Genomic DNA, 16,680 nt, shown 5'->3' with positions numbered 1-16,680 from the left:
TCTGCTTTCATTTACAGTTTCTCAAACCTATCTCGCAGGGGGAAACTGAAAACGTTGTAACAACAGCATCGGGCAACTCAAGGACTATCACCACCTGTTGGAGGATCACATGTCGTTTGGATTATTGGCCACTCGTATGTAAGGCGTCTGTCTAATTTTTTCCTTACAGGAAATTATGAATCTAGGGCTCGGCAGGCCGGTTTTGAGATATCATTTCATGGGAAGGGGGACCTCCGCTTTAGTCAGTTTAGGGGTATCATGTTAGACCTATTGAATAAGGGGGGGGCTCTTTCCAATATTATTATTCAACACCTGGGGGGGAACGATCTAGGAAGCCTGGGAAGAAGGGGGTTGGTGGAAACCATAATCTCAGAAGTAGGTTGGTTAGCCAAGACATGCCAGGAGTGCACTATTGGGTGGTCACAGATGATACCACGATTTCAATGGAGGAGAGGGGAATCTGTAAGAGCATTGAATCACTCTGCGAGGAGAATAAATAACAAAATAGAGAGGCTTTTCAGGGCTCCTCATCTACAGACCATCGCCCATGGGTGCATTAGGGGAGAACCGTGCTTCTTAAAATACAGTGTTCACTTGTCAAAAGTAGGCAATGAGGTGTTCTTAGAGAATATACTAGCTAGGTTGGGTGGCCTCAGAAACAGGGCATGACCTCCTAGTGAGCGCAGGGGGGGGCCAGATAGTCGGACAACTATGCGGGCCTGTGGCGGTAAGGTCATGATTGGTGAGCAGTAAATTTAAGGTCCTTAGAGGGCGGCGCCATTCTTGAATGGGGCCGCCCTAGTGGGAGGGACAAGTGGTCTCTCCTAGAACTCCAGAGGCAGTTGGGTGCTGGCGAGGAGGGAGTCACGCTTTCTCTAGGCTGGTTGGCCACCACGCACGTGCACAACGGCGCCAGTAAATGGCACAGAACCGCAAGGGCCCCTTTTATGGAGATAATATACAGAGCGTACGGGGGTAACCGGGGGGGAAGTACCCTCACGGAGAATGGACCCTCTGCGCATGCGCACTCCGGCTGGAGGGCGTGGTTAAGTTGAAAAGGATCTGACATCAGTTAGTGACCATGCCGTAGGCCCAATTAGGATACACAGAAAAATTTATTCTGTAATGATTATTAAAGATATGTTAGATTTGGATAGGAAACCTTTGTATTAGAGTTATGTTAAGGTTAGCCATCTGACATCTGTGCTTATCAATTGTAATCAATGTAATGCATAATTTTCTGCGTAACTTTTGTAAATATTGTAGATTTTGATAATGTTTATTAATTTTGTTAATAAATACGGCCGGGGGGTTTACGCCCCCCACATCCAAACTCCTCTCATGTCACTTTCTGGGTCTGGTTAAGGGGGGAGAGGTTGTAGGTAGTACCTGGCCATAGAGAACGGCAGGGCCGGCATCGGCCACGCCAAAAGTATGGCGGTCATGCCGGCCCCCTCCAGACATGGAGGCAAGCCTGTCGCGCACTTTGGTGATGCGACAGGTGCGCCTCCTCAGCAATTGGTCCTGGCCCAGGGGCGTGACCCGGAAGTGATTGGAATTACTTCCGGGTCACGCAATGGGCTAACGCCAGGCCGGTTAGAACCGGTCTGGCAAGAAAAACAGATAAAAGGATTGGGAGCACAGGAGTCAGTCTTTTCACTCCTTGCTCCCCAGCCTGCCACACCAGCCTCGTTAGGAGGCTGTAATTTGATTTTCCCACCCACCATCCCCTAGAAGAAAGGTTTGTTGTTATGCTTATGTATGATTATTACTGCATTCGTATATGTATTGTTCATAGGATGTATATCATGATTGTGTTCATACCAACTTGTTACGTTCACAGGTCATCAATCGTCGGATTTAATGCTATTCCTTGGTCAGGCTGTAAGATCATGATTGGTGAGCAGTAAATTTATGGTTCTTAGAGGGCGGCACTATTCTTGAATGGGGTCGCCCAAGTGGGAGGGACAAGTGGTCTCTCCTAGAACACCAGGGGCAGTTGGGTGCGGGGAGGAGGGAGTCACGCTTTCTCTAGGCTGGTTGGCCATCCCGCACGTGCACAACGGCGCCAGTAAATGGTGCAGAACTGCAAGGGCCCCTTTTATGGAGATAATATACAGTGCGTACGGGGGTAACCGGGGGGGTGGAGTACCCTCACGGTGAACGGGCCCTCTGCGCATGCGCACTCCGGCTGAAGGACGTGGTTAAGTTGATAAGGATCTGACACCAGTTAGTGACCTTGCCGTAGGCCCAATTAGGATACGCAGAAAAATAAATGCTGTAATGATTATTAAAGATATGTTAGATTTGGATAGGAAACCTTTGTATTAGAGTTATGTTAAGGTTAGACATCTGACATCTGTACTTATCAATTGTAATCAATGTAATGCATCATTTTCTGCGTAAATTTTGTAAAAATTGTAGATATTGATAATGTTTATTAATTTTGTTAATAAATACGGCCAGGGGTTTATGCCCCCCCACATCCAAACTCCTCTCATGTCACTTTCTGGGTCTGGTTAAGGGAGGAGGGGGTGTAGGTAGTACCTGGCCATATGGCTCCAATATCAAGATTCCCCTTCATTGGCGGTTCGTAGGTAAAGAGCATTAGGCTGCACCTACCCTACCATCAACATGACATCCCTACCTGGCATTTCCCAAGGCAAGTCCCGGAAAGATGTCAACTCGTGAAGGCTTCCTAAGAAGACCATTCACGCTGTATGGGTCAAGTACCATGAAGCTAGAGAGCTCGTTCTAAGATGCTCTCTCTGAAAAGGCAAGGCAGTAGTCCCCCAAGCACTGTTCCTACTACAATACATGAATTTGTGGGGTAGCATCCCAAGATGCCACACAACAGCACACCATCCAAGCACGCCACCTCCTTGTATGTAACTTTCCACGCAGCAGTGATGCTCCCAGGCCTTGGCTCGATGACCTTGATTTCCAGGCTCTCTCTGCTGAGAAAGTACTGCCGTCCTGTATTATCAGCATCGCCATTCAATGTATCTTCTCCTCCCTAAGCCTAACTCCTAAAACAAAGAAACTATTCTAACTAAAAAGGATGAATTTCTCCACCTGCAACAGAAACGTGATAAAGAAAGAACATATTCCACATGCACATGAAATTCACTAACGAGTCTAATGCGAGAGCTTCCAAACAATTCAGGACCACAGAATTTGGTCAACATAAGAAATGGTGCATAATTTCATAAAAGCACACGTATAAATGAATATTAATTGTGAGAATATTCATTAGCTACATATATGAATTCTACACTGTAAGGTTTTCATCTAAACACATATAATTGCAACGTTAAATTCTTCACGTTTACTTTTAAAATATGCCCAACACTTCACTTTTCACGTTATTACAGTACACATTCTAATGACCCAATGTTAACACAGTAAGGGATTATATGCGGCGCGAACTACCCATGATTATAATGCACCCCTACACATGAAAGAGAAAAATCGCGCCCTAACAGTGGTATCGCCTTTTAATTAATTCAAGTGACCTACCCCACAGCTTTGCAATGTGCAGCGGTCCCTAACCCAGTTTACGTACCCAGCCCCCCTCTAGTAAAGGCTTGTGTGCTGTGTGCATGTTTCTGCGGTTATGAGGAAAAGATACCAGGCCCTGGCACACACTGGCACATGCTCCCAGCCTCACCAGGCCTGCCAGATGCCTCCTAAGGGCCTCACAGTTCATTCACACGTTCGGTTTTGCATGCTAATGACAGCTCAATGGGCTTTCAAAAATCCCCAGATGTTGAACTTCCCCAAAGTGTTAGTTATCTCGGCCCTCCTTCCATGTCCCTGTGTGCCAGTTCAGGGGTTGGCACTGCGGTGAACTTCTGCTGTGGGTAAGTGCTCCGAGATTACGGGACATTGTGCATGAATTTACTCTGAGAGGGTCTTAATTGGATAAATAGCATGATAGCAGTCACGCCTCGTGCTTGCAAAGACCGAGAGAGCCGTGTGTGAAGCCTGCGGTGTAATAGCGCGCATTACACACAGATGCCTTCTGCGGCCTTTAAACTGAGGGACTGTGTGGTTGCTTATATATAAATATTGTGCGCATCAAGACACCCTGAATTCTCGTTAGGTATAAACCACGGGTATGGCGTCAGTTCTGTGCCCAAGGAGCAGCGAGACTATCCAGATCTTTACATTACGTTTCTTGTTTTTTAACTCTTCGCCTTCTGCAAAGCTCACTTCTTCTATTTTCATCATGTCTTGTCCTACTTATATGAAGTAGATATGGCTTCTACAGAGGAATACATTTTATTCTGGACAAAAGCTTAATATTGGCAATAACAGTCCATGTAAATGAGTTGATTGCCAATGACATTCCACATGCTTCGTTCTTGCAAAGGAACATTTACAAATCTAAAACTATTGCCTGTACCGAGTAAATGTATTAAACATTGATTAAATGCAGTTACATGTCACAGTTATACTTTGTCCTTATGGTTAACTACTATTAGGCAACGTGATGTTTGTTTGCAAAGTGAGGTGCTTGGTCTACACTTGAGGCTTGCTGGCGCTGGGTTTCCCACGTATGTAATAACGTCATTGTATGCTTTCTGCCATGCGCTATAATTAGTCACTGCTACCCAATGTAATAGTTGTCAGTTTCCACATCGGAGAAAGCTGAACTGTATGCTGACGTGCGACATGCACAACACAGCAGGTGCTAGCAGCAAGCATTGGCCACAGGGAGCCATCTTGGCAGTTCATTCGTTTGTAGCCCTCGTTGGGAAGCAACAGAGAACTGTAAGGCAAGTGGGAAACGATCGAGGGACATGACAATAGCAGAGCATGCCGGGACGGGGAGAGTTGTAGCGGGGTCCCCCTTCCATTAAGGCCCGGAGTATTGATGAGGCTCTGAAGACAGACAGGCCTTGTGTGCAGGAGCGTGGAATGCCATATTCTGGGAGCAGAGTATAACATACCTTGTATTTGGGCGCACGTTCACCCCAACAGGGTATCTTGGCGCTGAATAACAGATGTTCATTGTTACCCAACTCAATGGTACTCAGATATAGACCTGAAAAGGTTGGTTTGGTTGTTTCTCTATTTGCACTTTGTGTCGGCATACAACAGAAATGTATATATGGACATAATGGCACAATGGCCCTGATTATAAGGTGAGGGCTAATTCTGTTTCTTGTGCAAACGAGAGTGTCTGCATGGATCTGAATTCCGCCTAATGCGGGAATTACAGCACCAACTGCAAATTTCTCCAGTCAGATTGTGCCAGCAGGGTCAGGGACAGAAATTAGGCCCAGCACCAACATTAACGTGTCGCCATTAGTGAATTAGACAGCTAAACAAAAGTGTCCCATGCTTGCAAATTGGGGCAGTTATGAACTTGTAAAGGCACTCTGTGTAGGTATTTTGCAAGGCATAGATTTGCACTTGCTACAGGCAATGTTTGTTTTAATATCAGGGAAATTTACAGTAAAAACTACCCCAGAAGACCGTAACACACGCCCACAAACAGCTAAAAAACCGTCCCACACACTGACCTGTCAGACTAGCCCATCGGTCAATGCCACACTGCCCTATAGAGAAAATAGGAGAAGGCTGACAAGGGCATCATTCGGACTCTAACTCATGAAATAGAAATAGATTTAATCAACAATATATACATCGAGATAGCTCTTAGTACTGAGCATCAAAGTGATAAATAATTTAGCACTCAGGCGAATACAAGAAAAAAACTGCCTTTTACATAAAAGCTCAAACAAAAGACACAAACAGAAATAGAGGGTTATTCAAAATGCCAGCATCCAGCTGTCTAAGGACCCAAAATTGTCCCATAAAGTCCATAGATAGGGCCAAAAATATTGTTGGTCCACTCTTGCAAGAAGATAGTTCGACTGGGACAGAATCCGTTGATAAGAAAATTATTAGTGTGTTGACAAAAGCCAAGCTGGTTTCAAAGAAGCAAGTAGTGGAAGGACGTCGACATTTCGGTCTCTTGCATAATTAATATGCAAGACCATCCTCAGGACAATGCTTATAAACAAACACCCCATAGACTTCACTAATATATATAAGAAAGAAGAAAAACAAACTTAGCCAAATTGAAGTTGAAATAAAATCTGGATTACACTCATGTAAAGCTATATTGTCTGGCTTTAGTACGGATGATTTTAGCTGGTCACATAGTGCCACACTATTTGATGTTGTGCTTGTTCCATATAGCTCGACATGGGTGTAACGCAGATCTTCTTGTAAGAGTGGGCCAACAGTACTTATGGCCCTATCTATGGACTTGATGGGGCAATTTTGGGTCATTAGTCTGCAGAGAATTTTGCAATCACCATAAAACAATCTGTCTGCGATTCTACCCTACTCAGGTTTTCTTTATTACAAGTACAATGGGTGTTGCGACCGCTACTTTGAGCCTAGATTTATGATATTGTGTAATTTTCTTCCTCGTGGTTTTGTTTTTTTAGCTGTAAGCCAAATTGCAAACCCCTTGTTTTCCCATTTCTGTTTTGGAGAAGAGATTTACAAAACTACGTGCACCCCATTTGGGTCGTGCTACCTCTTAGACCACAGTCCTCTCATCATCATATACACTCTAAGCCTAAGGCAACGTTTTAGCACACTAGCCCCTGATCACCATATATACATTAATGCAACCTGTTAGAACACAGTCCCCGATCATTAGAAATACTCTAAGGCAACCTCTTAGCACACTGTCCCTGATCACCATATACAATATAATGCTACCTCTTAGCACACAGCCCTCTGATCACCATATATAATATAATAGTACCTCTTATCATACTGCCCCTGATCTCATATATACTCTAATGCTACATCTTAGTGTACTGTCTCCTGATCACCATATACTCTAAGGTAACCGCTAAGCACACTGCCCTTTGATCGCCATATATAGTCTAATGCTACCTCTTAGCACACAGTCCCCTTCCCCCCCGTCATCGTATATACTCTAAGGCTACCTTTTAGAACACTGTCCCCTGATCACCATATATACTCTCATTTTACCTCGTAGCACCCAGTCACCATATATACTCTAACAATACCTTTTAGACCACTGTTCTCTGATCACCATATATACTCTAATTTTACCTCGTAGCACCCAGTCACCATATATACTCTAACACTACCTTTTAGAACACTGTCCCCTGATCACCATATATACTCTAATTTTACCTCGTAGCACCCAGTCACCATATATACTCTAACACTACCTTTTAGAACACTGTCCTCTGATTACCGTATATACTCTAATTTTACCTCGTAGCACCCAGTCATCATATATACTCACTACCTTTTAGAACACTGTCCTCTGATTACCGTATATACTCTAATTTTACCTCGTAGCACCCAGTCACCATATATACTCTAATACTACCTTTTAGAACACTGTCCTCTGATTACCGTATATACTCTAATTTTACCTCGTAGCACCCAGTCATCATATATACTCACTACCTTTTAGAACACTGTCCCCTGATCACCATAAGTACTCTCATGCTACCCCTTTGCACACTGTCCCCTGATCACCACATATACTCTGACAACAAGAAGTAATACCTGTTTTGCCTTTCTTGTGGTGGCTAAACATTGCTTCCCTTTAATAAACTTTCCTGATCACGGCTCGGGATGAGAATTGTGTCAAGTTATGCACCAGTGTCTCTGACTATTGCAGAAACACAAAAGTGACTTAAGATGTTGCTAATGGGTCACTACGGGGCTGATTTAAAATCCAGTTCTAGTCAAAGTCCTCATTCTGCTTTTACCTGCCTTCTATCAATATGTGGAATAGAATTCCTAACTTCCTTGTATATAGCATGCAACACTATCACGTTTTATTTTCTGGAATTATAATTACGTTTTCTTTTCCAACGCAAATACCATTTTATTTTGCAGAGAGAAGCAATTTTTAAAATCCGACGAATGTTCAATGCCTGGATTAAATCTCGAGCTTCTGTTTGCCCACTCAACCTCTGATGGGAAGTTCTACTCGTGTTTTCCCACGTTTGCAGTATCAAGCTGGTTGCAAATTCTTTCTAAACTTCTGTTTATCCAACAGGCTCATTTGCCTATGTGCTGACAGTTAGTCTGAAAGTTATCTAGGCAGTGTGCTGGAATCTAAATCATTCTTTTATGTTTTTAGTGACGTCGGAAAATGAGAAGTGCTTAAATACCTGCAATTGGATCACAGTGGGATCCCCTTGGAGAAATTCTTCCACCCAGGTAAATATGATTTCTTTCCTTGTGTTGCATCCATTGCTATTAGCGCGTGCAGAAATGCTGAAAGCAATTCCTTTGTATTATTCATCACATTTTACTACTCTGTGCATAATGTGTTCTTCAGTGCATCTAACTAAGGCTATGTGGTGAACATTACTGGCTTTTTGGATAGTAGCATTGACTTCTTAAATTGTTGTAATTTCGTTAATTATTTTATTAACATTTCTAAATCATAGTAAAATTGAATGCAATGTCTTTACAGGTGCATCCCCTTTAAATATAATTATGGTAAGTTTATACCATTTTTTCCCTGCTTGCAAATAGTTTCTTTGTGGCTCTGGCATTTGTTCTTGTTAACTGACAATTTATTATTTAGAGTATTACACTGCTAATGTGCATAAGTGCATGTTAAGATGGTCTAAATACAATTTAAATGTTTATTCCTGTATGCAACTCATGATTGAGTGTTGCAAGGGAGTGAGTCTAGAAACAAGGGTCAGCTAAGGGCTGTCTTGGCACAATATTTGCCAATTTGATGCAGGTTCACAGATATGCTGAGCAGTTCTGTTAAGTGATGCCTCTGTAAAGTATAACTTTGAAATACATTCGGAACGCCAATTCCTTTTTTACTAGCATATATCATTTATATAGACGATTTTTGTGTGATATTAGAAAGTAGTAGACATAAGTTTAAAGACGTTTAAGAAAACTGGAAAATGTGTTCATGCTGTAGTCCAGCACAGACAGAAAGAAGTATGATGACCTGGAGTTTTGCATTTTGAGACTGGATAAGAACACCAATTGTTTTATGTACAAATCCACTCACGTTGTATAGAACTACTTGACATGCCCTTTTCTTACAAAGAAATAAGGTAATTGCATGGGTTAATGCACAACGCAGCTGTGCATGTCAGTCAACTGATTCGTGTCAAGATGTGTAAGGGTTCCTTGCACAAAAAACTTCCATTGGCTGGAGGTTGGATCTTCCTGACAACGTCTCTAGTGGAAGCTGACAAATGTCTGACTGTACAATTATTTTCTAAATAATTGAGCATTACACCCATCCGATACCTCGACTCGGTCCAAAGAAATAGTGAATGTTAATCGCATGCTTAGAGATGTGCAACTTCTGTACATTAACTCCAACACTGCCTGCAATATACGTAGAACCAGTTCATGGTTACAAGTTGAAAGAACTTTTATGCAGAAATCGTTGAGGGTGTCTATATGCATTGTGCAGAAAATAACATTGCACATATTCTAACACAATATAATAAGACCTTCTTAGATTATTGTCTCTAAAAAAACAACATCAACATTTGGTACTGCATGAAACAGTTCTAAAATTTCGAATACGGATCTTTCCTACTTACCCATTCAGAAGTTTGTTTCTTGCAGACAGACTTTCGTACAAAATCCTATTTACAAGAACTACTAGCAAGTAATGTTCTGCTGGGGACCTGGGGTGAAGCATGAGAGGTTGCACATTTTCAGTGAAAGAGACATTTGTGAAACATTCCTGGTGGGAATTCACGTTGAAATTCGGGGTGGTAAATGCCTAATTTTTGTCTATTTTGACACCCCTTGAACGGCTGTGGGTAACAATTGAGATGATTCCGGTTATTTCTTATAAATGGTTGTCTCTCTATTGGTACATGCTGGGTAATGTTAGTACAGTAGTGATTTGTATCTAACAAGTTAATTGTCTAGGTTTTCTTTTTTTAATGCCTTGACGTACATCATCTACCTATCAAAAAGCCACACCCAACATCCATTAGAGGACATTTGTAAGTGGTCATATGTGGTTTCCACCATGGATGGCACTTTCGCTGGTAAACAATTTCATGACTAATAGCTTTGTACAACATAACAAAAATGTCAGTTTCATATTCTATTTGTGAGGTTTGCCACTCAAAACGTTTTTTTAAAAAACAATCTTTATTGAGTGATTTTTCCCAAATAGAACACAGAAAAGAGAAAAAAATACAAGACATTCAGCATTATGTTAACAAAACATGATCAGGACATGACTCAGTTATAGAGTGACATTATTCCACAAGCTCGTAGGAATAGCAATTGACAAGCATTGGATAACAAAAGGATAAACAATAATAGGGAGAGCATAAGGGGAGGTGGACTCAGCCCTATGTATTGGTGTCTTGACTAGTGTGACATAATGAGGATGCAGCAGCAGGTGATTGAAGGGATAAATCAGGGGATGGGGGGTCTGGATCCAGGGATAATAAGTAGCATTGGAGATTTTGTATGTGATTCCTTTACAACTGTGTTATGTAACAAAGGCAATGCGTAAGAGCTGCTGGAAACATATGTCCAGTGGATTTTCTCTTTCATAAAGTCATAACTGTATTGTTGCCACCATGAACAAGGTTGTTTGTTGACCCTCATTGTGCGTGAGAAAGAGCTTAGAGTTTTTCTTATATTTTTCAAAGGTTTGTTGGCTATATCCCTGTGCGTAATACCCCAGGGCCAGGTTCGAAATGTTGGCAATTTGTGTGCAGTGATCTAAAGTGTAATAACATCTAGATTTTTTTTTATTTTTTATTCTTTACATTTGCAACATATTTTTCCAAACATGTGCAATATATTCCTTCAGCATATGAGGAAAAGAACACACAGAATACTAGGGTAAATTGCCTTAGTAGAACCCAAAGTGAAAATATTCACAAGAAGCATTTATCCTGTGATTACAGATGATGACATATATGCTGTCAGTCCAGAACTCTTCGTTAGTATTGGCCACTGTGGTGTGTAAAGGGGAGGGTTCAACAGGATATGGCTATACATCATTATGCGTGGCACTTTAAGACACTTAAACAGAAACACCCATTGTGATTATGCGCAGAAAGCTGTGATTGTGTCAATTGTTTTAAAAATATTTATTGTATTTCTAAATCAACTGATGAGCAGTCCTGCATTCCTTTCTTCAGGTTGATAAGTGCTTCACTTGAACTCTTTTAAGAGTGCACTGTGTATCGAGCCATTGAGGTTGATTCCTAAATCTTACACATACTAAAGGTGAAATTGACTCCTATGTCAGCTGTGCTCTGTTTTCTGACCGAGCACGATGTCCCTTTCACCACTGCTAAATTTCTTAATATAGTGCTAACTTCATGCACAGAGAGTGTTGAGCGTCACTTGGCCAAAAATCCAGGAATTGCGGAAGTGACAACACGTATCCTGTGAAATCACGAGCCTGACCCCTTGTTGCAACCTTTAAGGCTCAGTGGGCACGTATTTGATGCTAAAGGGGTGCCTTGATGCCCTGTTTACACTATATCCCTGCCTTCATGGTGGCTGAGACTAAGAGTAGAAAGGACAGTGCCAGAGTGGCCAAATGGCAAGCAAGCGGTAGTGACAATAACCACAGTTATCCCTAGATCACATCCAGGGTGCTTTCTACAGTTTTTTGTTTCAGACATATGCATTTGTGGGCTGTTAACAGGATGAGATGGGTTGAAGGCAAGAAATAGTGTGGGCCAAAAATATTTATCAAAAGGTTTCGCTCTGAGCCATTTTAGAAATCACAAGGTCGGTCCCATAGTACAGTAAAGTAAAGGTAAGTTCTGTAGTCAGTTGCCTTGCCTTGAAGTGATCAATTTTATCTAATTAGATGTTCTCAGTGAGTATATTCAATTGATCTGCTAGTCGGGTAGATTTCTTACAAAGATGGAAAGAAAATTTGCTTGGAAGCAGGCCTTGACTGTAGTCCCACCTGCAGCACCACACCAGGTCCATCAAGTTATTCTCCATCTTAGGCCTGAAATTCCCCATCCCAGGCCTGAAAACTTGAATTATCTGGTAACTGGAGTGCAGATACCAGATGGGACCAGTTTCCCCCTCCAGTTATTGGCCCACTCAGAACGTGGGCCATAATGGAAGCTTTGACGATGTTTGGGGAGGCAAGCTAAGTATAAGGCAATTTACGAAATACAGAACTTCCAGCTGATTAAAGACAATATTTGCATCACAGAGTTTTCTGAAACTTTCATTCTCTAGAGCTTTCCTGATCAAGACACAATAGGACAGGCTTTTCAGGACGCCTTCGAAGTTTTACAACAGCAGCCAAACTTTGGACTTCACTGTCCGCCAGGTAAGGAAATATTGTTAATGTGTAAGGTGTGCTGAATTACTTGTTCATAATCCTAAACACACAATGTATGTTAATCCATTCAGTGTAAGTAAGTACATTTATTATTGCTTGGTTAATCAAAACCATGCAAACAGTAAAAAGAATATATAAAACAACGTACCAACACAATACAACTTCAGTTAAAAAAACAAGGTGTCACAAATTGCACAAACGAAAAATGCATGCTGACATGTTGTTGAAGTTAAAATGCTTGCCAGCACCCAGACGAGATCAGTTCATTAGCCAGTGTATACATGCCAAGACTTGAAAGTGAATGTGCAAAGTCATCAGATAGGAAACAGCTTCCAGTATAAAAAGATAAAGTGCAAAGGTGAGGCAAGCCCCCAGTGCCTGCCAGTCCCTTATCAGAGGCAAGTTCATTGAGGAAAGAGAACGCAGATATAAAGGTGATGGCTGATTCCTAGTCTATGTCAATTGCCTGGAGAGTTGATGACATTGGTAATTTCTTGGGGCATTCAGGCGATTTGATGCAGCTGACTCTTTCCACGACTGCTGGAATCGAAAACGATATTACACAGCTTCATAAACAGCCATAGACTACTGTCCCCTTTCTGCAGGCATGCCTTGATCCTCCTACTCACCCTTAACATTGGTTTTAGCTGCCATTTTCCTTTCTAACTTGTTTAGATATCTCACAAGGCAGCAATCTAGCTGCAAGTTCTCCAGGGTGAAGGAGGCCACGACCGCCTGTCTGCATGATCAAATTCCTCTTTGCTAGAAAAGCGGGCGAAGCATCGCTCTAAGCTCAACCATTAAAACTTTGCAGATGTATAGTAAATGTGGCATAGCTTCTCTTCCTGCTCCGCACAGGTTTGGGCTGGGTAGTGTTTCCAGGATGGTGATAAAATAACGAAGGCGATACACCAAGACGATGGTACAGGTACTTCTCTTTGACTGCTTTGGTGAACCCTGTATGGAGGTAGGGTTGCAAGTTGTTGTGACATAGCTATGCAATACAAACCAGCCATGGGCTCTGCCTGCCAATGTTGCCTTATCCTCCATTAATGAGATCTGTCTGATGGTTTTATTTAAAAGATTTTTAAAGCTGGCATGGGTTGCAGGCATTTCCAACAAGCCTTGAAGGCCGAGTTGTTTTATTGACCCATTGCGGTAGGCCCCTGTGGGGGAGTTATCCCTGGTTGTCAACTTTATCTAGAGGTGGGCATTCAAGGTGTTCAGGTGTGCATTCTTGATCTTATGCCAGCAGTAAATGCATTCACACCTACTGGCAAGTGTATTCTTCTGTAGGTTGAACTCAAGCCGTAGACGCGCTGATGAGGTGAATTTGGGGAGGTTGAAGATCATTCTATATGTGCCCACCATTATTCCATCCAGAGTTGACACTTCTCTGCCCTGCATCAGCTCACTGCCGTAGGATATTGTTGGTACAAGCTTTGCCTGGATCACCCATAGTAGTGGTGTAAAGCTGGAACTAACCACTCTCTCCTTCAAATTTGTTAGTGTGAGGGCAAGAGCGCTGCCTCTCGTCCTCAAAATTTCTTTCTGGGGGATGAATGATCCATTGCTGTTTATTATCACTTCCAGGTACTTATATGCTGCCATTGTCTCCAGAGATTGATTAATACCAGTGTGGGGCCCTTTTTCTTTGCTTGATTTAGTACCAGAGTCTTAGTTTTGTTTAAGTTGGTCTTCAAGCCGTTCTCGGCCGAGTAAGTTTGAGTAGCATCAAGCAAATGCTGGAACCCAACCGGAGTGCAACTTATTAGTACCAAGTCATCAGCGTAAAGGACATTTGAAAGTACCAATCCTCCCAGCTGTGGGGCGTGGGAACTGTAGCAGTTCAGCCTTGATGTAAGATGTGCCATAAAGAGATTGAAGAAAGTGGGGGCTATGACACACCTCTGATGAATTATTCTCCATGAGGGTTGTCTGTCAGAACATAAAGTTCATAAATATTGTCCAACAAAATAATGAAATATTGAGTCCGGAATATTGTGTACCTCAGTACTGCAAAAGTAAGTACATTTGCATTTTTTTAACTATTTTACTATTCTTAGCTTCACATCGTCATACCTTAAACACACACATATATATCTATATTTATATAAATATATATATATATATTAATTGAGAAAATGATAACTATAACTGCTGAATTTCTATGGGTTTGCGTGTGTAAATATACATCTATACATACATACATGCATATATGTATATATATGTATATATATATACATATTGACTGAAAAAAACAAAAGTTAAGGGGACGTGATAGTTAGGTCCAGATTTTACTCACACAAAACCATAGAATTGTAGCAGTTATAGTAATCGTTTTTGCAAGTAACTATAACTCGCGCCCCTGCCATGCACAGTTTTTTCATCAATAATTTCCTTGCAAATGTTGCAATGATATTATCAATGATATCGTAGAAGATGTCATGAGTGAAGTAATGTGTGGGGTGATTAGCAGTGCATAGTGAGGGTGCGAGTTATAGTTACCTTAAGGCACGATTTATAGTTACTTGAAATAACTATAACTATAACTGCTGAATTTCTATCGTTTTGGGTGTGTAAAATCTGAATCTAACTATAACTTTCCGGTAAGCTTTGTTTTTTTTTTAGTAAATTTCTAGGGATTTTTTAATTCTATTTCCTAACAATAACAACCATGTTAATTTTGTTTTTTTCAGTGAATTTCTACGTTTTGTTAATGCTATTTCCTAACTATAACATCCCTGTAACCTTTGGTGTTTAAGTGAATTTCACCAGTTTTTTTAAATAAAAATTGTACTGCAATTTGACCCATAAGTTAACTTTACCAATATACATGTTTCCAAGTTGATAAATACATTTTGTTCACACATTCATTGTTATTATATATTTTCAAACGAAAAATGTAAAAGGTAAGGTAAATAATGTAGTCTTTCTAAAAATGCAATACACCAAGTCTTTTGTTTCTTTAAATTAATTTTATGGATTTGCGGATCCATTGTGAATCTTCAGACAAATCTACTGGTTATATTGCACACATACAATACTAAAACAACAACACATTTAATACAAAAATATGCTATTGCAATTGTTATGTGTATCACTGCCTGTATGTGGGTGTGTGAGTGGCTGTGTGAGTGGCTCTGTGGGTGTGCGAGTTGCTATATGGCTGTGTGAGTGGGTGTGTAAGTGGTTGTGTGGGTGTGTAAGTCGGTGTGTCAGTGTGGGAGAAAGTGTGTGAGTGGCTGTGTGAGTGGCTCTGTGGGTCTGTGAGTGGGTGTGTGAGTGGTTTTGGGGGGGTCTGTGAGTGGGAGTAGCTGTATGGGTGTATGAGTGGTTTTGGGGGTGTGTAAGTGCTTATGTGAGTGTGTGAGTGGCTATGTGGGACTGTGAGTGGGTGTGTGAGTGCATTTGTGGGTCTATGAGTGGGTGTGTGAGTGACTGTATAGATGTGTGAGTGGTTGTGTGGGTGTGTAAGTAGACATGTGACTGTGTGAGCAGGTGTGTGGGTCTGTGAATGGGTGTATGTGTTTTTCTAATCGGGATCTGGATCCACAGAACCTCACACTTAACAAAAAAAGTGTTGGGACAATATACTGCACAGGAAGGTCCATCATAGCTCCCTTCATCAGTCCCATTGGGGTCAGGGTACCTCTACCCTGACCCCTTCTATCACTTTTACATTTTATTTCCCCCCTGGGAACTGAGCCCCTCTACACAAAATGGCAACTGCAACTTTCCTCACAGGTTGCAGCCAGCCAATCACTGCATTGCTTTTGGCGAGTGGATCCGTCTCTCTAGATATATATATATATATATATATATATATATATATATATATATATATATTCAATGAAAAAACCATAGGTTTCACACATGTTATAGTTAGCTGGACATTTCACTCGTAAAAAACCAATGAAATTCCCCCGTTATAGTTAGTTCACCTAACTATAACTCGCGCGCCCGCAATGCACTACTGATGACGTCACATATTACATCACTCATGACATGGTCACTGACATCACTCATGACATCACTGATGACATCTCAAATGACATCACTGATGACATCACTGATGACATCATCCTTGTGATAGAGTGGTAGACCTCCTCTTCCCCTAATATAACCATTGAAACACACATTCAAAAATAGAGACTAAAATTTTCAAAACAATGGACATACCAATACCAGTTACAACAACCTATTCAGTAATTCTAAGAAACACATACACATCCACTCATTCACCAACAGTCCTCTACAGTCACTCATACATGCACTCACTCATCATATGTATTCATACACCTACACATCCTGTTACA

The 16,680-nt window shown here is 41.4% G+C and overlaps 1 protein-coding gene across 1 annotated transcript in view; it reads left to right on the top strand.

The window, feature by feature from the left end:
• Positions 1 to 8,160: 8,160 nt before the first annotated feature.
• SPIC (Spi-C transcription factor) overlaps positions 8,161 to 16,680 on the top strand; it is an 81,792-nt gene continuing 73,272 nt past the window's right edge. Inside the window, exons 1-3 of the mRNA XM_085650610.1 lie at positions 8,161 to 8,241; positions 8,501 to 8,526; positions 12,256 to 12,349. Of these exons, the coding sequence (XP_085506736.1) occupies positions 8,524 to 8,526; positions 12,256 to 12,349 (97 nt within the window). The 5' untranslated portion in view covers positions 8,161 to 8,241; positions 8,501 to 8,523. The remainder of the gene's footprint in view (positions 8,242 to 8,500; positions 8,527 to 12,255; positions 12,350 to 16,680) is intronic.

This window comes from Triturus cristatus, chromosome 4_1, assembly GCF_964204655.1.
Source record: "Triturus cristatus chromosome 4_1, aTriCri1.1, whole genome shotgun sequence".
NCBI lineage: Eukaryota > Metazoa > Chordata > Amphibia > Caudata > Salamandridae > Triturus > Triturus cristatus.
The sequence above is the reverse complement of the archived record's forward strand: the minus strand, read 5'-3'. Positions and strand labels throughout refer to the sequence as shown.